Source organism: Triticum aestivum, chromosome 1A (genome assembly GCF_018294505.1).
Source record: "Triticum aestivum cultivar Chinese Spring chromosome 1A, IWGSC CS RefSeq v2.1, whole genome shotgun sequence".
Taxonomy (NCBI): Eukaryota; Viridiplantae; Streptophyta; class Magnoliopsida; order Poales; family Poaceae; genus Triticum; species Triticum aestivum.
The window spans coordinates 225,869,275-225,892,548 of record NC_057794.1 but is presented as its reverse complement, the minus strand read 5'-3'; the positions used below and the strand labels follow the sequence as shown (position 1 = coordinate 225,892,548).

At 47.7% G+C, this 23,274-nt stretch overlaps 1 protein-coding gene across 1 annotated transcript; it reads left to right on the top strand.

The window, feature by feature from the left end:
• Window positions 1-7,261: 7,261 nt before the first annotated feature.
• LOC123043793 (tobamovirus multiplication protein 2A) lies at window positions 7,262-18,428 on the top strand. The gene is made up of 7 exons (XM_044466376.1): window positions 7,262-7,435; window positions 7,568-7,840; window positions 16,217-16,316; window positions 17,154-17,234; window positions 17,330-17,434; window positions 17,767-17,979; window positions 18,100-18,428. The coding sequence occupies exons 2-7, from the start codon at window positions 7,590-7,592 to the stop codon at window positions 18,205-18,207; spliced, it is 858 nt and encodes a 285-aa protein (XP_044322311.1). The 5' UTR covers window positions 7,262-7,435; window positions 7,568-7,589; the 3' UTR covers window positions 18,208-18,428.
• The last annotated feature ends 4,846 nt before the right edge of the window (window positions 18,429-23,274 follow it).

Sequence of the window (23,274 nt, the reverse complement as noted above, 5' to 3'; positions counted from 1 at the left end):
TGGAGCGGTTTATCTCATGATGCCATATGTTCTTGTTGTTTCCTAGTGATCCGTGCCTCTTTTGAGGATGATCAGTAAGGATGTTTTGTTAATATTGTAGTGTCTATCCATCCATGCCTTTGTTTGCAATTGTGGAGCACCCTAGCTTGAGTCAATTGAGCTCTACTTTTGCTACTTTGTGAATCTGGGCAGATTGTCAACTTGTTTGCAATTTTGCCGGTGATGTTGTAGTTGATCCGTGCATGCTATGCTGTTGTTCTTGCCATTTCTAGCTTGCATTTTGTGCCTTCTTGATGGAGGTATGCTTTTCTTCCCATGACTTGCACCGTAGTGAGTGCATCGAGCTCGTAAACATGCCTACTTGAGTTATATTTCAGCTTGTGTCAGTTTTCACTAAGTCCGAAAACTGATTATGTTTTTGCTATATTCACATGCTTGCAATTGTATTTTCTGATCCCTTTTGGCTCAAGGTCACTAAGGGACTTTTGTTAAGCTCTTTGAGTAGCTCCATGCCATGCTTTACTTTGTCATGTTCAGGTCCTGTAGCATGTAGTTTTGTTGCTCCGAAGAGGGCTACCTGGTCTGAAATTCCAGACAAGTGCTAATTTCACTAAGTCTGAGAACTGTTTGTCATATGCATTTTGCCATGCTTGTTTGAACCTGTTAATGGATGATTTGGCTGTAGCTCAGTGCTAGACTTTTATTAAGCATCTTGTGTGCATCCCTGCCATGTATTTTGTTGTCATATTTGGTGGCTGTAGCATGTTCATTGCGTTGCATTTAGATGCCTACTTGCTGTAAATCGCAGACCGGTGTCATTTTTGAATCGCTTGCCATTTCCAAACCGTAACTCCGATTCCGGCGTTCTTTATATCGTTTTCAAGCGATTTCATCTCATCTTTCCTGTGGAACACTTGGATTTCCATGTTGAGGCCAGGTTCATGCATTTCCTGTCATATCTTGCATTTTGCATCCTGCATCGCAATCCGCATAGTATATCATCATTTCATCATATTGCTTGGTCTTGCACGTGGTTGATTGTATCCTTGTTGCTTGTTTGTCTTGTTTGGGTAGAGCCGAGAGACGAGTTCTGTAACGAGGAGCCCGTTGAGTTTGCTTTTGAGGATCCAGTCAACTCTGACAACTGTGCAGGCAAGATGACCATACCCTCGAAATCACTACTATCTTTGCTATGCTAGTTTGCTCGCTCTTTTGCTATGCCAATGCTACGATGCCTACCACTTGCTTGCAAGCCTCCCAAATTGCCATGTCAAACCTCTAACCCACCATTGTCCTAGCAAACCGTTGATTGGCTATGTTACCGCTTTGCTCAGCCCCTCTTATAGCGTTACTAGTTGCAGGTGAAGATCGGAGGCCGTTCCTTATTGGAATATTTATTTTCTTGTTGGGATATCATCATATTATCTTGTTATCTTAATGCATCTATACACTTGGTAAAGGGTGGAAGGCTCGGCCTCTCGCCTAGTGTTTTGTTCCACTCTTGCCGCCCTAGTTTCCGTCATATCGGTGTTATGTTCCCGGATTTTGCGTTCCTTACGTGGTTGGGTTATAATGGGAACCCCTTGATAGTTCGCCTTGATTAAAGCTTTTCCAACAATGCCCAACCTTGGTTTTACCATTCGCCACCTAGCCTCTTTTTCCCTTGGGTTACCGGAGCCCAAGGGTCATCTTATTTTTAACCCCCCTGGCCAGTGCTCCCTCTGAGTGTTGGTCCGAACTGAGCTGCCTGCGGGGCCACCTCGGGGAAACTTGAGGGTTGGTTTTACTCGTAGCTAGTCTCATCTGAGTGTGCCTTGAGAACGAGATATGTGCAGCTCCTATCGGGATTTGTCGGCACATTCGGGCGGTGTTGCTGGTCTTGTTTTAACCTGTCGAAGTGTCTTGAATTACTGAGATACCGAGTCTGATCGGAACGTCTTGGGAGGAGGTCTATTCCTTCATTGACTGTGAGAGCTTGTCATGGGCTAAGTTGGAACTCCCCTATAGGGATTTGGACTTTCGAAAGCCGTGCCCGCGGTTATGGGTAGATGGGAATTTGTTAATGTCCGGTTGTAGATAACTTGAACCTTAACTTAATTAAAATGAATCAACTAAGTGTGTTACCGTGATGGCATCTTCTCGGCGGAGTCCGAGAAGTGGACACGGTGTTGGAGTAATGTTTGCGCAGGTTGCTCTCTAGTTTCTCGCTCGTGCTTTGCCTCCTCTTCTCACTCTCTTCTGCAAATAAGTTAGCCACCATACTTGCTAGACGCTTGCTGCAGCTCCACTCATATTTTACCTTGCGTTACCTATAAGCTTAAATAGTCTTGATCGCGAGGGTGCGAGATTGCTGAGTCCCTGTGGCTCACAGATTACTATTACACCAGATGCAGGGCCTGATGATTCCGCTCCAGGAGACGCTTATGAGCTCAAGTGGGAGTTCGACGAAGACTCTCAATGTTACTATGTTTCCTTTCCCGACGATCAGTAGTGGTGCCCAGTTGGGGGTGATTGGGACGGTGTCGCATGTTGGGTTATCTTTTATTTTGGCGCCGTAGTCGGGCCATGAGTGTTTGGATGATGTAATGTTATTTATGTACTTGATTGACGTGGCGAGTGTAAGCCAACTATGTTTTCTCCCCTTTATTATTATTTATATTACATGGGATGTTGTGAAGATTACCTAACTTGCGACTTATGCCTTCAATGCGATTATGCCTCTAAGTCGTGCCTCGACACGTGGGAGCTATAGTCGCATCGAGGGTGTTACAACTTTTATATGCAAAGAGGCATTATTTTCATTCGAGGACGTGCCTTCCTCTTTGCACCCTGCTGTCACTAACATTTTGCAGGAGTTCGCTGACGTCTTCCCACAAGACGTGTCACCGGGATTGCCACATATTCGAGGGATTGAGCATCATATTGACTTAATTTCCGGTGCATCGCTACCCAACCGTGCACCATACCGTACCAATCCAGAGGAGACGAAGGAGATTAAGCGTCAAGTACATGAGCTGCTCGACAAAGTTTACATACGCGAATCTCTTAGCCCTTGTGATGTTCCTATTATACTAGTGTCTAAAAAGGATGACACGTCGCGTATGTGGGTTGATTGTAGAGGCATTAATAATATTACTATTCATTATCGTCATCCTATTCCTAGGCTAGATGATATGCTTGATGAATTGAGTGGCTCTACAATTTTCTCCAAAGTTGATTTGCGTAGTGGATACCATCAAATTCATATGAAATTGGGAGATGAATGAAAAACAACATTTAAAACTAAGTTTGGTTTATATGAGTGGTTAGTCGTGCCTTTTGGGTTAACTAATGCACCTAGTACTTTCATGAGACTAATGAACGAAGTTTTACGTGCTTTCATTGGACGCTTTGTGGTAGTCTATTTTGATGATATATTGATTTATAGCAGATCTTTGGAGGAACATTTGGAACATTTATGTGTTGTTTTTGTTGCTCTACATGATGCACGTTTGTTTGGTAACCTTGGGAAGTGCACCTACTGCACCGACCGAGTATCTTTTCTTAGCTATGTTGTTACTCCACAGGGAATTGAAGTTGATAAAGCCAAGATTGAAGCTATTGAGAGTTGGCCGCAGCCTAAAACGGTCACACAAGTGAGGAGTTTTCTTGGCCTCGCTGGATTCTATAGGCGTTTTGTGAGAGATTTCAGCACCATTGTTGCACCTCTCAATGAGCTTACAAAGAAAGTTGTGCCTTTTGTTTGGGGTACCGCACAGGAAGAAGTCTTCACAGTATTGAAAGATAAGTTGACACATGCTCCTTTACTCCAACTTCCTGATTTTAATAAGACTTTTGAGGCTGAATGTGATGCTAGTGGAATTGGATTAGGAGGTGTGTTATTACAAGATGGCAAACCTGTTGCATACTTTTCTGAAAAATTGAGTGGGCCTAGTTTGAATTATTCTACTTATGATAAAGAATTATATGCTCTTGTTCGGACTTTAGAAACATGGCAACATTATTTATGGCCCAAAGAATTTGTTATATATTCTGATCATAAATCTTTGAAACATATTAAAAGTCAAGCTAAACTGAATCGTAGACATGCTAAATGGGTTGAATTCATTGAGACTTTTCCTTATGTCATTAAACACAAGAAGGGTAAAGAAAATGTTATTGCTGATGCATTGTCTCGTCGTATACTATGCTTTCACAACTTGACTCCAAAATATTTGGTTTGGAGACTATCAAAGATCAATATGTGCATGATGTTGATTTTAAAGATGTAATGCAGAATTGTAAAGAAGGAAGTGCGTGGAACAAGTTCGTCATTAATGATGGATTTGTGTTTCGTGCTAACAAGCTATGCATTCCAGCTAGCTCCGTTCGTCTTTTGTTGTTGCAGGAGGCGCATGGAGGAGGATTAATGGGACACTTTGGCGTGAAGAAGACGAAGGATATACTTGCTAAACATTTCTTTTGGGCAAAGATGAGACGTGATATTGAGCGTTTTGTTGCTCGCTGCACTACATGTCAAAAAGCTAAGTCAGGACTAAATCCTCATGGTTTATATATGTCTTTGCCTGTACCTAGTGTTCCTTGGTAGGATGTATCTATGGACTTTGTTTTAGGTTTACCTCGAACAAAGAAGGGGAGGGATGGCATATTTGTTGTCGTGGATAGGTTCTCGAAAATGTCACACTTTGTACCATGTCATAAAAGCGATGATGATGTTAATGTTGTTGATTTGTTCTTTTGTGAAATTATTCGCTTGCATGGTGTGCCAAATACTATTATTTCAGATCGTGATACTAAATTTCTTAGCCACTTTTGAAGATGTTTATGGGCTAAGTTGGGGACTAAACTATTTTTTAGTACTACTTGTCACCCCCAAACTGATGGACAAACTGAAGTAGTCAATAGAATATTGTCTACTATGCTTAGGGCTGTTTTGAAGAATAATAAGAAAATGTGGGAAGAATGCTTGCCTCATATTGAATTTGCTTATAATTGTTCATTGCATTCTACTACTAATATGTGCCCTTTTGAAATTGTGTATGGTTTCCTACCTCGTGCACCTATTGATTTGTTGCCTCTTCCATCTTCGGAGAAGATTAATTTTGATGCTAAAGAACATGCTGAATTGATTTTAAAAATGCATGAGTTAATTAAGGAAAACATTAAGCGTATGAATGCTAAATATAAACTTACTGGAGTTAAGGGTAGAAAACATGTTGTGTTTGCACCTTGAGAACTTGTTTGGTTACATTTGCGTAAGGATAGATTTTCTAATTTGCGCAAATCAAAACTAATGCCACGTGTTGATGGTCCTTTTAAGGTATTAGAGAAAATAAATGATAATGCATATAAACTTGAGCTGCCTGCAGATTTTGGGGTTAGTCCCACTTTTAACATTGCAGATTTGAAGCCTTATTTGGGTGAGGAAGATGAGCTTCCGTCGAGGACGACTTCATTTCAAGAAGGGGAGGATGATGAGGACATCAATACCATTGTTACACCCATAACCCCTGTTGCTATACATACTGGACCAATTACTAAAACTCGCGCACGCCAATTAAATTACCAGGTACTTTCGTTTCTTGGTAACGATTCTGATGTTCATGAGAATATGATGCTGTCTAAATTGGATATATTTGTTTTGCTTACAAATGAAGGGCCTAGCTTGGACAAGAAAGATGAACCTTGGAGTAAGTTTAAGCATGGAGATGATGGCGTGCGCAAGGGGAACAAGAACGGAGTTACAAGTGATGATTCCATGACTTTGAAGCCACCATAATGAGTGCATGAAGTCTTGGACGAAATACAGAAGATGCCACTTCATAAATTTCGTCCAGAGGCTATCCTAGGTGATGCGTCACCTTATTTTTGGGCCAGGCCCATGTAATTTTAAAATACTTGATTATAGGCTGTTTGTAGAGTCTGTATGTGTGTGAAAACAAGAGTTAGGGTTGGTTTCGTACCCCTCCTCCAAGGGCCACGAAATCCCCCCCTCTCCTCCATATATACAGCCCTTAGGGCATTGTTTAGACTTTGGGTTTGTTTAGATTAAAAGTTCGCCATAGCTGCAACTTCGCGTACTTCGTTTGTGTTCAATGACCAGACCAAGACGTCACAGAACCCCACCTTGATCAATAAAGATTTCATCTTATATTCGCAATATCAAGATTGCAATCTCAGTTTCTTACTTGTTCTTCGTTTGCTCACAGGGAACAGACCCTCGTGCTCAGGTTGATCGTGCTCCGATGTGATCAATAACCCCTCAAAAGTTGGTTTAGCGATTGCTAAGGTGCGATATCTCGCACGTTCGTAGTCGGATCGTCAAGGTTGACTCCCACAGAAAATGATAGCCACCATCTCATCGAAACATCATGACACCTTTGTCTCTATCACTCCCAGTGGACGATCTGCTTCATCGAACAACCGGACGCCGATTTGCCTCGAGCTGAATCAACGTGTGGTCCGGCACTCGCCCCATGACCACCATGACACAAATCGCCTCGACCCGCTCGTCTATCTGGAAACAATGACCGGTCCCCTCATCCTCTCGATCGAGCGGGAGCTGTCGTCCGCCGCCACGGAGAGTATCGCAGAATGGTTTGCGATCGATCGATACGGCCTTTCTTCGTAATCACTGCCGCGATGAGCACTCTAATTGGGCTGAGAAAAGGCTCAATTAACAAGAAGGCTCCGTTTTTTTTCATGGAGCACCTACCCTTTAGGACATTTGGCCCAGTAAAAAATAACAGGCTCGGAGGACGAAACCGACAATAGATTCAATGGTTAAGATCGTGCAAGTCACATGAACGAACGGCCAAGAACGATCACATCGTGAGAGGGCTAGGATTTGGCTCGGTTATAGGATCTGGCTCAACCTTTTCCAAACTGCTCGAAACCGGAGCTAGCCGAGCTGATGGCGTGTCGCCGAGCCCTAGTTTTTGGGCGGGAGCTGGGCATTCAACGGATTCATGTCGAGATGGACTATAGGGAGGCAGTCAGCATGGTTAACTCGGCTCCTCGGAACCTGTCGGCCAGTTGTGAAAGACATCAAAGATCTCATACAGAGCTGGATAGGATGCAAAATCACGTGGAGAAGAAGAACCGCGAATCGCGCGGGCTCACACGCTTGCTAAGGTAGCTGTAGGCGATGGCTTTTCTCAAGTCTGGAGGCATGCACCTTCTGATTGTATCCTTTCTGTAATAGCGGATGAGCTACCTGACTCTGTTTAATTTAAGTATGTTGTTTCCCTAAATTTTTTTTTATCACCGTCAATCTACAGGTCTCGACCCGCCAACGGCGCACCGTCCATCCGCAGTAGGTGGACCCTTTCGCACCCGTCCACCACTAAGCATCTCCCCTCTCTTTCCCTCGTCCTCTTCTTCCTTCGATCTCCACGGCAAAGGAAAAGAAAATCCCGTATTAATCAATTTACAGGTCGGTTTCTATCTGCTCCCATCTCTTCCTCCTCCTCCGCTTACGATCGCCGCGCACAATTCCTTCCGAATCTATTTGATTACTTTGATTTTTCTCTATGGAATTCTGAAATCTGAGGCGAGTTTGTGTTAGATTGTGCCTGGATTGTTTCGAGATGGCGGCGTGCCGGGGATTCTTCGAGTGCCTGCTCAGGCTGCTCAACTTTTTCCTCACCGTCGCCGGCCTTGCCGTGGTCGGCTACGGGATCTACCTGCTCGTGGAGTGGATGAGGATCTCCGGCGGTGGCGGAGGGGCACCGCCGTCTCCGGCCCCGCCGGCTGAGTTGCTTACGTTCGGCCGCCCGATGCTCACGGTCGTGGCCCTTGGAGAAGGAGGCAGTTTCTTCGACAAGCTACCCAAAGCATGGTGAGACAATTGCGTATCCTTGTTTCTTTCTTGTCGCGCAATAGTTTGATGTTCCTGTTTGTGTGACTAGATAATGATTGAGATCGAGAGAAATTGGAAGCTTTGCTTAATAATAATAACGGCATGCCTAGGATTTGAAGGCTTCTTCATCTGTCCATCGGCAGATTTAGTGATCACCAAATCTGCGATCTCAAACCCTAGCGTGGAATTGCCGGGGGCTCAGAGAATTGATATATTTAGTTTGACTCTGCCATAGGTTCTGTTGGGACGGTTCGAAGTCGCACTTTCAATTTTCCAGATTAGTTTGTGTTACGGGCTGATTTTTGGTGGAACTTGAGTGGGGAACGGAGGAGGTGGTGAGTTCTGGCATGGAAACAGGCGGGATATTGCCATGACTTGCGCTAGTGTGCCAGTGGCGATGAAGCTCTGGGCTACGCTTATTTGGAGAAGATTTCTGTATCATTCCTCAAACGTACACGATACATGATCTTATATACCCAACTAAACTACCTGCTAACACCTGAACTTTTTTTTGAGGTAGGCTCGCAGTCACACCTGAATTAGTGTCCAATATGGACATGTTTACCCCTCTATAGTCCACAACACTTCCTCTCCAGAAAACAGCTCGTCCTCGAGCTGAAACAAAGGATAGCTGTCACGGAATGCTTGTGCTGTCATCCACAAAGTCTCTTGGTGGATTATCCCTTCCATTGCACCAGCACCTCCCAAACACTTCTATTCGAACGAGCTTGCAATATTGCTTGTGGAATTGGAAGAACCTGACCATGCAATAATAAGTCCGGTAATGGCACAACAGTCTCAGGAGGCTCACCATGAAATTGTTTTAGCAGGGAGACATGGAAAATGTCATGAATATGAGCGCGAGCAGGAAGCTGCAGACGGTATGCTAGGGTGCCAACCCACTCCCACATATGATATGGCCCAAAGAAACGTGGAGAGAGCTTAGTAGGCATAGCCGGTGTGATGGCGGTTGCTTGTTGATGGCGAAGATGTAACCAAACCCATTGCCCAACTGCAAACGCAATATCTCAATGCCCATCATACTGTTGTTTCATTGTGGCTTGAGGCAGCAGCAAGCGCTCCTTGATGCTGGCTAAAAATCCATCTCTCTCCAAAAGCTGCTGATCAACTACAGCCATTTCAGCAGTCCCAGGCTCATAGTCATAGGATATGAGTGAAGGTGGACCTCTGCCATAAACAAAACGGAAAGGTGTACCACGCAAGGCCGTTTGGAAAGGAGAGTTGTAGCAGAATTCTGTATAAGGTAGCCATTATATGCAATCCTTGGGTCGGTCTCCTGATAAGCAACAAAGATACATGCCAATGATGTGGTTGATGACTTCCATCTAACCGCCAGTTTGACTGTCAAAGGCTGAACTCAATTGAAGCTTGACGTCAACAAGATGGAACAATTCTGACCGAAACCCGCTAGTAAAGATTGGATCACAATCACTTATAATAGACAAGGCTCGTGCCGTCGATGCAGCTGAATAGGGGTGACCAAGTGCGTTGAAATGAGCATATTTGGAGAACCGATGAGCCAACAAAATGAAGTGAAATGTCAGCCCAGACTTGAGAAAGAATAGGGTGGTGTTCTGGGAAGGTGGAAGCCATGATCATGATGGCAGGGTGGAGGTACACCACGGCACCACGCGGCTCCTTGAAAACTTAGGCAAACTCCTGTAGCACTGCTGGCATAAGATCATCAACCTCACACGCCTGGAGCATTGGAGAATCTATTGTAGCCGCTACTCCATGCCAAATGACCTTGTGACCTTTGTGCCAAAATGAAGTTCAAACCACAAGATTGTGCCCGGTGAACAAAGCCATTCGACACCGAGTACCACCTCAAAGCCTTCGAGCGGAATAGCATAACACTTGATTGGGAAGTGCTCATTGCCAACGCCCACGCCCACGCCTAGTGTACGACAGATGCGAGTGCTAGCAACCCGGTCCCGTTGGCCACAGTAATGTAAAGTCTAGGTCGTGGTTCCAATTGAATGCCAGGTGGTGCATCCTGGGGAATGCAGTTATGTGTCGAGCCAGAATCGACTAATGCCATGGGTGGCTCTGTTATGTGGGGAACCACATATGATCGGAGGGCCCCAGCTTGGTCGCACCATCCCCGGTCCACCCAAAGTGGCTAGGATTCGTGTACTGCTACAAGTAATTATTAAGGTTCTGATTCACATTAGGTTTAGAGTCCAGATTAGTTAGTAGGTTTAGATTCGAAATAGGTGCAGAGTCCAGACTAAACTTGTTCGAGAGTCTAGATTGTATTCCCTTTGAGTCGGCTTGTCAGCGAAGCCATTCCTCTTATATATGGGGCTTCTCCCATGATTAATAAAGCATCAGAATTCAGAGTATTACTATCTTTTAGGCCTTAGAGTAATTAGAGTTTGTTCCATCTGGTATCAGCGTCATCTAGGATGGTGGACGATGACAAAGACGACGGTGGCAACGTCAACCTCGTGCTCAAGGAGCTAGCGACCCAGCTGAAGGAGATGGTGGTGCAACGGGCCACGAATCAGGTCTTCATGGAGGGCCTCGTCCAGCGTCTCAACACAGCAGCGCACCAGCGCTCTACCTTCCACCTTGGTCGACCTGCGGCTGGCGTTGCCGACATCCATCGGCTCCTCCGCCGCCTCCTCCACACCGTCTAGTACCTCCGCCGCCCTCGCCACCACCGGCCCCACCATTGTCCCCATCCTCTTGAGCGCATGATTTGATCCACGCTTTTCCCCACCGCTGTCACTGCCCCAATTTCTGGCCTCTCTGTTCTTCCCATAACAACCTCATGTTTACCCCCCTCCGTTCAACCAAGCTTTCCACAACGCATCTTCGCCACCACTTCCCTACCAATAGCCACCCGCCAATCCTTACGAGCCACTTCCTCAAACACTACAAACCCAGCCCACCTATGCCGCCTCACCGTATCTCACGTCAATTGCCCTCTTTGCATACCAACACCTTGGTTCTGGCTCCGGTGGTGTCCCACGCTTTCACAAGCTCGATTTTCCTACTTACGATGGTTCCGTCGATCTGCTTGGCTGGCTTCATCGGTGTGAGCAATTCTTTTGGGGACAGGGCACAGAGGAGGCTGACAAGGTGTGGACAGCGGCATACCACCTAGTCGACAATGCTCAGTTTTGGTACCTCCAGTTTGAGCGTGATCATGGCATTCCCTCCTGGCAGCACTTCAAGGAGGCGTGTCACCTTTAGTTTGGGCCATCTGTACGCGCCAACCCCCTGGGCGAGTTGCTCGGCTTCCGTTCACCTCTACTGTTGCTGACTACACCAGCAGATTTATGGTGCTGTTGTGCAGGACCAGCGAACCATTAAGCTCAGCCCAACAGCGTTTCCTGTACACAGCCAGACATTCCGAAGGCCTCAAAGTCGATGTCGAGCTTCAGCAACTTGTGGACCTCCCACAACAGTATCCTCGCTAAGGCATATGAACAACGCCATCCGTTCCCACCACTCATGCCCCCGTCACGTTCCTGAGGTTCGAAGTCTTGGGCAAGGGGACCAACCTTGCCGCCTGCTACATGTCCCATGCCACAAGGCGTTACTGCTGCAACTGCTGCCCCTACATCGACGGCTCCTCGCGCTACGCGCCGCCTCATGCATATCGATATGGTTGGCCGCCGCCGCCAAGGTCTTTGTTACAATTGTGTTGAGCAGTACGTCACCGGTCATCGATGTGCACGCTTGTTCTCCATCGAGCTTGATGATTTTGCTCCTGAGGATGCACCTTTGGAGGAGGACCCAGAGATGCCACACATCTCGCTTCACGCCATCACCGGGCTTTGGAGTATGTGTGTGATTGACACCATACAACTGCCTGTCGTCATCGGCACTCATACCTTCACTGCCTTACTGGACACAGGCTTGACACACGGTTTCATTGACTCAGCCGTGGTCAACGCGCTCGGCTTAACTCCAGAGACTTGTCCCGGTCTGCGGGGCATGGTTGCCAATGGGGACACACTTGTTAGTGTTGGCCTATGTCGCGGCATCTCCATCAACATCGACGGCTGCCATTTCCGGGTTGACTGCTTCACACTTCCACTTGGCGGCTTCGACCTTGTCCTTGGTTGACTGGCTCCGTTCCCTCGGACCGATTTTGTGGGATTTTGATCACCACAGAGTGACTGTTGTCCTTGCTGTTTCCCAAGTCACATGGAACGGACTGGTGATGCCTGCCTTGCCTGCTCTTCGCACGATCATGAGCGAGGACTCTGACCTCATGGGTGACATGCTCGACGAGTTTGCTGACCTCTTTGCCACTCCGACCATGTTGCCTCTAGGATGCTCTCGCGACCACTGCATTCGGCTTCTACCTAACACCACGCCAGTAGCTGTCCGGTCATACCGCTATGCGCAACTTCAGAAGGATGAGCTCGAGCGCCAGTGCACGGAGATGTTGGTCCCAGGCATCATCCGCCCCAGCGACTCGGCCTTCTCTTCACCCGTCCTCGTCAAAAAACAGGATGGCTCATGGCGCTTTTGCGTCGACTATCGGGCGTTGAACGATCATATTGTGAAGGATAAGTTTTTGATTCCTGTTGTTGACGAGTTAGTGGATGAACTCCGGGGCGCCAGGTTCTTCACCAAACTTGACCTGCGCTCGGGGTATCATTAGGCACGGATGCACCCTGGTGATGTTGCTAAGACGGCGTTTCGCACACATGATGGCCACTATGAGTTCTTGGTTATGCCATTTGGCTTAACCAACGCACCGACAACCTTCCAGGCTTTGATGAATGACATCTTGCGCCCTATTTTGTGCATATTTGTCCTTGTTTTCTTTGATGACATCTTAATCTACAGCTCATCCTGGTCGAAGCACCTGCGCCACCTTCGTGTTGTCTTTCAGGACATGCGGTAGCAGTCCCTCTTCCTCAAGCGCAAAACGTGTTGCTTTGGTGAGTCCTCCGTGGCCTACCTGGTTCATGTCATTGATGCTGATGGGGTGGCCATGGATAAGGATAAGGTGCGCGCGGTTGCACTGGCCTATGCCTTGTTCGGTCTGGGTGTTGTGCGGCTTCTTGGGGCTGGCCGGCTACTATCGCAAGTTCATCAAGGACTTCGGCATGCTCGCTGCTCCTCTCACGTGCCTACTCAGCAAGGAGGGATTTCGGTGGTGCCTAGAGGCAGAGGATACCTTCCAGACGCTCAAGCATGCCCTTGGTCAAGACCCGGTGCTCCAGACACTGGACTTTGACAATCACTTCATTGTTGAGTGCGACACCTCTGGGACTGGCTTTGGTGCTGTTCTTCACCTAGGTGCAGGGCCCTTGGCCTTTTTTAGTCAGCCCATTGCTCCACGCCATGCCAAACTTGTTGCATATGAGCGGGAACTCATTGGACTGGTTCAGGCTTTGCCGTACGCACCGACCATTATAACCTGAAGTTTCTCCTCGACCAGCGGCTTTCGACAATCCCTCAACTCCAATGGGTGAGCAATTTGTTTGGATTCCACTTCACTGTCGAGTTCCGCCCGGGCCGCCTCAACATCATCGCTGATGCCCTCTCCCGTCGTGATGCCTGCAGCACCTGCGCTTTGTGCTCTCTTGCTGCCAATCTTCACCATCTTCGAGGACCTACGGCGTGAGATCGACGCTTCACCTGAGTTGACCTCCCTTCGTGATGGTATTCGCGCTGGTGATCGCGACCACCACTGGAGTTGTGTTGACAACTTGATTCTTCATGTTGCCCACCTCCCTGACCATACCAGTGATTTTGCAACATCGACTCCGAGCTGATTTCCATGTCCTTGGCGATCGCCAATTGCTTGTGTAGTCTGCCAACGCAACAAGACAGAAACACTCCTGCCTGCTGGGTTACTTCAGCCTCTGCCGGTCCCAACGTCTGTGTGGAGTGATATCTCCATGGATTTCATCGAGGCACTGCAAGGGTGCTGGCAAGTCTGAGATCCTCTCGGTCATTGGACGTTTCTCCAAACATTGTCCAATCCATACACGTCTGCCTCCGTGGCAAAGGCGTTTTTTGAGGGCATTGTGCGCCTCCATGGACTTCCACGGTCTATCGTCAGTGACTGAGATCCTGTCTTCACCAGCAATTTTTGGCGTGAATTATTCAACTTGTCCGGCGTTCAGCTTCACATGAGCTTAGCCTTTCACCCCAGTCTGATGGTCTGACCGAGGTTGTCAACAAAATCATCGCAATGTACCTGCGTTGCCTCATTATTGACCGGCCACGCCGCTGGGTCGAATGGTTGCCCTGGGCGGAATTCTGCTACAACACGTCCTACCACTCTGCTCTTCGTGCCACTCCATTCGAGGTTGTCTATGGTCGGCCACCGCCACGTCTTTGTGACTATGTTCCTGGTGAGGCCAAGGTGGCAGCTGTGGGCACCGCCTTTCAGGATCGCGCCAACTTCGTTCATGAGGTTGGTGAGCATCTCCATCAAGCGCAGCAGCGGGCAAAGCATTATTATGATGACAAGCATCGGCAGCTGGCATTTGGCGTCGGTGATTGGGTGTGGCTTCGCCTTCACCATCTTGCATCAGCATCGTTACCAGGTCACAAGCATGGCAAGTTGTCTCCTCGCTTCTATGGGCCTTTCCAACTCACTGAAGTCATTGGTTCTGTTGCATATAAACTCGCGCTGCCTGCTGGTACTCGGCTCCATGATGTATTCCATCTCAGTCTCCTTAAAACATTTCATGGCGAACCACCCTCTTGCTGCACTTCCCGCCATTAAGGATGGCCGTGTGCTGCCTGCACCAACCAAGATTCTTCGATCCAGCATTCGATGCGGCGTGAGCCCGTGAAGCATGTTCTTGTGCAGTGGGTTGGGGCTTCTGAAGATGATGCAACATGGGAGCCGCTGGATGAGTTCATTGCTCGTTTTCCCACGTTTCAGCTCGAGGACGAGCTGTTTGTGGAGGGAGGGAGAGATGTTATATGGGGAACCACATATGGTCGGAGGGCCCCAGCCCTGGTCGCACCACCCCCTGGTCCAGCCCAAAGTGGCTAGGATTCCTGTACTGCTACAAGTAATTATTGAGGTTCAGATTCGTATTAGGTTCAGAGTCCAGATTAGTTAGTAAGTCCAGATTCGAAATAGGTGCAGAGTCCAGATTAAAACTTGTTCGAGAGTCCAGATTGTATTCCCTTTGAGTCGGCTTGTCAGCCAAGCTATTCCTGTTATATATGGGGCTTCTCCCACGATCAATAAAGCATCAGAATTCAGAATATTACTATCTTTTTGGCCTTAGAGTAATTAGAGTTTGTTCCAGGCTCGCTGTTGACAAGCACCCTGGGCTGCATTGTCTTTCTTGTCCGGAACCCAGTCGGGGCATGCAGGGAAATTTGGACGTCATCCATGGTCATCCCCTGTCACATCGTCTTCATCAAGCTCGATCCAGTACATCCCCTTTAGTGTGCACTTGTGGTTGTGATGGAACTTCTCCGGGCAATTGAAGCATTGTCCTTGGGCTTTCCGATCAGCCATCTCCTCCGGTGTAAGACGGTGGAACCGTGAGGCTGGATTTTCCATGGCAGTCACGACCGCCGGAGCAGTTGCCGTGCGGCCAGGTATGCTCGTGCTTGCTTTATGCCGGGGCCCTGCGCTCAGTGCAGTACTGACTGGTGAGCAGGTGGGTGCTGGTACAGAATATGATATGAAGTTTGTGCAGACTTGTTGCCTGAGGAGTCACAACAGGCTTGGAATGAGGTTCATCCCACAGGGGTTGTTCATGTGCCCTTGCAAAGCTCATAGCAGTCTGAAGGTTTGATGGATTTTAAGGCTCTACATCTGTACGCAATGGCTTTAGGAGTCCTGCTGTGAATATGCCAACTTGCTGACGAGACAATCTCTCACAGCAACAGATGAACAACATGAATTGTAGACAATATTCATCCACGTGCCTATATGCTTGGAGCTGGGTGCGTTCTCGGAGTGCGTTCCTCAAAGCACACTTTTTCCATCTTCCTCGAAAGGGGAGGAGAAACGATACATGACCTTATATACCCAACTAGACTACCGACTCAGTTGAATTAGTGTCCAACATGTACACGTTTACCCCCTCTACTTCCTTACGAGATTAGTACTTCCCTAATAGCTGTGCTTCCACCTGGCACACTAACTACGATTCGAAAACATGTATGTGACTCCTATTGCTGCTCCTGAGCTTGGACTTCAGTCCGCATTGGCTAGGGCCTGAACCTGACTAGAGCCGCGGCCCTTGAGGCGACGCTGATAGACCTGACACAGAAAATAAACCACAACAGTTTGTCAATCATTTGTTTATTCTACCAAAAGATTAAGTTCTACCTTGAAAGTGAATGATTGCATTCAGTAAAGAATTTCTGATTTCCTGGCAGGTTCATCTATTTGTTCATTGGTGTTGGTGCTGTTATCTTCGTCGTTTCTCTATTTGGCTGCATTGGAGCAGGGACAAGGAATACGTGTTGCTTGTGTTGTGTATCCTGACAGTTGGTCTTCCATTTTATTAGTACTCTCGTTTTTTAAAGACGACCACTGAATGTACAAATAAAGGAAGAAAACAGCTATTAAAATCATCGGTAATTCCAAATATGGCATGCGTTAGATACACAACATGCAGTGCAAAAATGACGCACTTTTGATCCAGCTGTGACGTAAGTGAAAAGGCATACACCATACTATGTCCTATTATATGAACATGAGTCATTCTAGAATCCATGCCGGCCAAGTATTTGGCCCGGAATATAAAAATATACATTTAAATTACTGACATGCAGTTGGTATTTTATGGGATTGATCCCGAAATGTTATTTGCATAACGTATAACTATTGTGATATAAAAAATGTAGTTAAAAAAACCGTTGTCAAAGTGCTACCCTGTAAATTGTCAATATGTAAATTACTTAAAGCTGAAGGGGAGCCTTGGCGCAGTGGTAAACAGCCTCTTACAGAAATGTAGGGAAAGGCTGCGTACAATAGACCCAAAGTGGTCGGACCCTGCGCAAGCGGGAGCTACATGCACCGGGCTGCCCTTTTTAATTTTTTTTACTTAAAGCTGTATTCAGAGGCATAAAATGTAAAAGGTAGATAATGAGCAGGATTTAGTTGTTTCTGAGATCTGAATAATGTTTAGTGATTCCATTCAATAATGCATAAATTTGTTTCCTTCGAATGTTAAGTGATTCCATTCAATAATCCACAATTTGTTTCCTTTGATGTTTAGTGATTCCATTCAATAATCCTTAAATTTGTTTTCTTTGATGTTTAGTGATTCCATTCAGTAATCCATAATTTTGTTTCCTTTGACGTTATAAGTATTCTTTCTTGGTCATATTATTAATCCTTGCTGAGGCTGGAGGTGCTGCATTCATATTCTTTGACCATAGCTGGAAAGATGTGAGGCTTCTGTTTGGTGCTAATTTGGAAACTATGTTATAGTCTCATCCTTTTATTTAATCATTGTAAGTACTTCTTTGTAACTTCCTTTTCAGGTAATTCCAGTGGATAAGACACAAAACTTTGATGCCATGTATGACTTTCTGAATGAAAACTGGAAGATTGCAAGATGGGTTGCTCTTGGTGTTGTTGTTTTTGAGGTAGGAGCAAACTCAAGTCTATTCTTGTTGTGCCTTTTTTTGGATAGCACTGGGCCTTCCTAAACACTAATAGTTTATTAATCATGTTCCGAATGTGTAGTTGTTACCGGCTTAAGGTGCATTCTTTTCATCTGATAAATATTTCATTCTACTGTGTCCTGTCTTTGATCTGCTTGTTGTGAATAAATTTAGTTTTGACGTACCCTGCGGTACTGGTGAGCGGGAAAATAGAAATTGGTGATGATTTTTAGTCGTGGACAGTCAGTTGCAGTGTGTACTCTTTTAGCTATAGTTGGTCTAGTGCAGGTAGACTAATGTTTACCAGTATGCAGGTATTGCTTTTCTTGTTAGCTCTTGCTGTCAGGGCAATGAACAAACCTGCCGAGTATGACAGTGATGATGAAATCATTGGAACTGCTCGAAGCACTAGCATCCGTCAGCCTCTCATCCATTCCCAGAATGCTCCGGCTACTGGTGTTCCCGTCCCAACACTTGATCAACGTGCGAGCAGAAATGATGCATGGAGCCAAAGGATGCGAGAGAAGGTACATACATCATAGACCGGTTTCAACATCATTGATCATTCTCATACATGTTTTCAACTCATTGATCGTACTTATTATTATTTTTCATTACAAAACATGTAATTATTCTACCTGATGCAGTATGGTCTGGACACAAGCCAATTTACTTACAACCCATCAGATGCAACCAGATATCAGCAAAATGGGGCACCTCCAGCTGAAGAAAGGAGCCGTTGCACTGTAATGTGAAGATCCTTCACGACGTTATCCAAATTGTTGGTTCTTGAACAGGCCATCTCAGCTTGCACAGTTTGGCTATACCGTGTTGTTCAGAGTGGTGTATGAATAGGAGGTCTTTTTACCTTAATGCTCATCTTATCTGCTGTCTTCTGAACAACTCCATGCACCTGTAATTTTTGTGTGAACGAGTATTGGCCATTGATATCTCATTATATTTCATGTTTTCCTCAGATTCCTTTTGTTGGCATTCCATTTTTGCCTTGTTTACCCTTTCAACTTGTATCATGAACTAGAGTAAATGGCGAACTTCGCCTCGCAGATTGGTCAATGTGTGCTTGATGCGTTGGTGTTTAATTTGTTTATGGGTGAGAGAGTGCCTGGTGGAGTATGTATGTCGACAATTTAGATCTGTGATGGCAAATTGTCACTCCATCGTCAATTGTCATCTAATCTGTTAATGCAATATACAATACAATTAAAAGACGTATTTTTTTATTGGTGGGCAAGAGCAACTCCAACGTGCCGACTCATTTTGTCCGCGCGCGTCCGCTTGGGTCATGGTGGATAGAAAAGTCAGGCCCAATGCGCCGACTCAAACGGATGCGCGTCTGCTTTTCGTTTGCCCCAGCTCATTTTTTAGCCTCATTTTTGTCGGCATGGACATGGAGGCCTGCGACGCGTGCCAACTACTCTCCCTGGCTCGCTAGTTGGTGGCAGCCTTCACCATTTTCCTCCACTTTCCCCAAAACCCTCCCGCTCGCCATGGACGACGGTCTTGATGTTGCCGCCGGCCTCGCCAACCTCGCCTCGTCCGGCATCACGACCGCCTCCTCCGGCAAAGGCAAGCCCTGTGGCCCTCGCAAGACCGCCACCACGGAAGTCGTAGAAGAAGTTGATGCCCGAGGAGCGGGCCAGGGAGTCTGCGAAGAGGAAGGGTCGGAGGCACGCGGCGGACGCGAGGGACAAAGCAGCGGCCACGGCCGCCATCGTCGCCGCCGCGCAGCAGGAGGCCACCAACGCCCGTGTCGCGGCGGCAACGAGGGAGGCGTTGATGTACCTAGGGTTAAACCCTGACCAGCACGGCCCCGTCAACGTCGTCGTGGCCCCGGCCAGCACCGGGTCATCTGCGTTTCCTCGGATGGTGCTGCTGTCGGATTCAGGGCTCCGCAGACCCAAGAAAAGGTTAGAACTCTGGGGCGTGTGCGAAGAACTCAACCTCTCCAGCCAACCAGCTCGTCGCCCCCACGGCCTAGCTCGATGAACAAGGAAGAAGATGGACACGACAGTTTTACCCAGGTTCGGGCCACCTTGCCGTGTAAGATCCTACTCCTGCTTTGTGGTGGATTTGCCTCACAAGGGGCTGAGGATGAACTAGTACAAGGGAAGAACAACCTCGCTAGGTCTGCTCTGGTGGGGGAATGGGTTGACCAGCTTCGGATCCCCTTCTACGGTGGTGGCTAACCTATACTTATAGTGGCCTCGGTCCTCTTCCCCCAAAACGAAGGCGGGAAGAGATCCCATAGTGGCCAATGTGAAAGGGGACAAGTAGTACACCTAATCCTGATGAAAGTTGGTCTTCGCGTGCAAAGCTTCTAGTCGTGACGCTGTGGTGGGCTCGGTGATGACATCTGTCCTGCCATCCTAACGGTCTTGGTCTTGTTACACGGGAATGGAAACCTTTGTCTAATTCCTCGGGACCCCGCGCCTGCGCTTGCCTCCTTAGCACCAAAGAGGAAACTGGCTCCTCTGCGCCCGCTGGCGCCCGCCTGGCCTTGGTCGTCATGGCTTGCGTCACCCCAACCTCATGTGGTTGGGCACATGCATAGAAATCTCTACTCCTCAGGAGGCCTCCTGGGATGGCTGCTCCCTTCGGAGTTCTTGGTGTCGTCCGCCTCACGAGCCTTGGCCCCTTGCGAGGGTGTTGTCTTGATGGTCGTGTAGATGGGACGTACCAGGCCGTTGACGGAGCCACGTCGTGGGCCGCAGGCAGGCAAGTCTGGGTACCCTGATTTCTAGAACGCCGACAGCTGTTCAAGTCACCCCGCGCGTCGGCGACGGAACCGATACCCAGCTTCCACGTTTACCTGCAAGCCTCCCGACTCTCTGGGGAATACTCGCTCGAGGTGAGCGTGGTGGCGCTTTCCACGCCCGCGCCCATCAACCTCGGTGTGGCCGGTGGCTCGTCATCCGGAGGGCAAGGAAACATGCGCGATAGATGCCAACTGACGTGCTGTCGGGCGCATGCAACCTGTTTGACGGAATGCCGGCCTCCGGTGACGGTGACTTAATGCAGAACATCATCCTCGAGGATGGTGCGACGGCTGCTGGCGATGCTGCCGGGGCTGGCTATGATCCCGACGAGACACAAAGCCAGGACGGCCGAGGGCCACGCCGTCGACCTTTGGTCAAGACCAGGTCGCCTTCATGCATGATCAGGTCAGCCTAGACCTGGACAACTTCCTGCTCGACCACGAGTTTCCGGAGGACTACGACCTCGAGAAGAGGACGAGTTGGACATCGACAGGGAGCCTTTGTTCGAGGACGAGGTCGCCAACCAAGCCGCCGGGGCGAAGCTGAAGCGCAAGAGCATGCGCCCCTCTTTGTGTCATTTCGTTTATGTTTGCATGTCCATTTCCATATCCATTTGTCAATATGCTTGCATGCAATTCATTTGTAGGCAGTCCAAGCTTTGGAGGCATTCAAGGTCCAACACGATGGCAAGACCTTCAACCTCTCCCATTGTTGGAGGGTCATCAAAGACGAGGAGTCCAAGGCGCAATATGCCGCCCTCATGTCGCGTGGGGGGAAGAATGAAGGAAATATGCCCTAGTGGCAATAATAAAGTTATTATTTATTTCCTTATTTCATGATAAATGTTTATTATTCATGCTAGAATTGTATTAACCGAAAACATAATACATGTGTGAATACATAAACAAACAGAGAGTCACTAGTATGCCTCTACTTGACTAGCTCGTTGAATCAAAGATGGTTAAGTTTCCTAGCCATAGACATGAGCTGTCATTTGATTAACGGGGTCACATCATTAGAGAATGATGTGATTGACTTGACCCATTCCGTTAGCATAGCACTTGATCGTTTAGTTTGTTGCTATTGCTTTCTTCATGACTTATACATGTTCCTATGACTATGAGATTATGCAACTCCCGTTTACCGGAGAAACACTTTGTGTGCTACCAAACGTCACAACATAACTGGGTGATTATAAAGGTGCTCTACAGGTGTCTCCAAAGGTACTTGTTGGGTTGGCGTATTTCGAGATTAGGATTTGTCATTCCGATTGTCGGAGAGGTATCTCTAGGCCCTCTCGGTAATGCACATCACTTAAAGCCTTGCAAGCATTGCAACTAATGAGTTAGTTGCGGGATGATGTATTACGGAACGAGTAAAGAGACTTGCCGGTAACGAGGATTGAACTAGGTATTGAGATACCGACGATCGAATCTCGGGCAAGTAACATACCGATGACAAAGGGAACAACGTATGTTGTTATGCGGTTTGACCGATAAAGATCTTCGTAGAATATGTGGGAGCCAATATGAGCATCCAGGTTCCGCTATTGGTTATTGGCCGGAGACGTGTCTCGGTCATGTCTACATAGTTCTCGAACCCGTAGGGTCCGCACGCTTAAAGTTTTGGATGAGATCGGGGACATGACGAGGAGTCTCGAAATGGTCGAGGCGTAAAGATCGATATATTGGACGACTATATTCGGACATCGGAAAGGTTCCGAGTGATTCAGGTATTATCGGGGGTACCGGGGAGTTACGGGAATACGAGGAAGAATTAATGGGCCTCATGGGCCATGTGGTGGAAGAGAGGAGGAAGGGCGCGCGGTCCCCCTAGCCCAAACCGAATTGGACTAGGGGGCCGGGCCCCCTTCCCTCCTTTTCCTCCCTCTCCTTCCTTCTCCTTCTCCTCCTTCCTTTCCTCCTCCTAGTAGGAGTAGGAAAGGGAAGTCCTACTCCTACTAGGAGGAGGACTCCTCCTCCTGGCGCGCCCATAGAGGGCCGGCCGGCCTCCCCCATTGCTCCTTTATATACGGGGGCAGGGGGCACCTCTAGACACACAAGTTGATCTGTTGATCTCTCCCAGCCGTGTGCGGTGCCCCCCTCCACCATATTCCACCTCGGTCATATCGTAGCGGTGCTTAGGCGAAGCCCTGCGTCGGTAGTAACATCATCACCGTCATCATGCCGTCGTGCTGACAGAACTCTCCCGTAAAGCTCCGCTGGATCGGAGTTCGCGGGACGTCATTGAGCTGAACATGTGCTGAACTCGGAGGTGCCGTGCGTTTGGTACTTGGATCAGTCGGATCATGAAGACGTACGACTACATCAACCGCGTCGTGCTAACGCTTCCGCTTTCGGTCTACGAGGGTACGTAGACACACTCTCCCCCTCGTTGCTATGCATCACCATGATCTTGCGTGTGCGTAGGAAAATTTTGAAATTACTACGTTCCCCAGCAGTGGCATCCGAGCCAGGTTTTATGCGTAGATGTCATATGCACGAGTAGAACACAAGTGAGTTGTGGGCGATATAAGTCATACTGCTTACCAGCATGTCATACTTTGGTTCGGCGGTATTGTTGGATGAAGCGGCCCGGACCGACATTACGCGTACGCTTACGCGATACTGGTTCTACCGACGTGCTTTGCACACAGGTGGCTGGCGGGTGTCAGTTTCTCCAACTTTAGTTGAACCGAGTGTGGCTACGCCCGGTCCTTGCGAAGGTTAAAACAACACTAACTTGACAAACTATCATTGTGGTTTTGATGCGTAGGTAAGAACGGTCCTTGCTAAAGCCCGTAGCAGCCACGTAAAACTTGCAACAACAAAGTAGAGGACGTCTAACTTATTTTTGCAGGACATGTTGTGATGTGATATGGTCAAGACGTGATGAGATATAAGTTGTTGTATAAGATGATCATGTTTTGTTGAAGTTATCGGCAACTGGCAGAAGCCTTATGGTTGTCTCTTTATTGCATAAGATGCAAGCGCCAAATAATTGCTTTACTTTATCGCTATGCGATAGCAATAGTTGCAAGAGCAA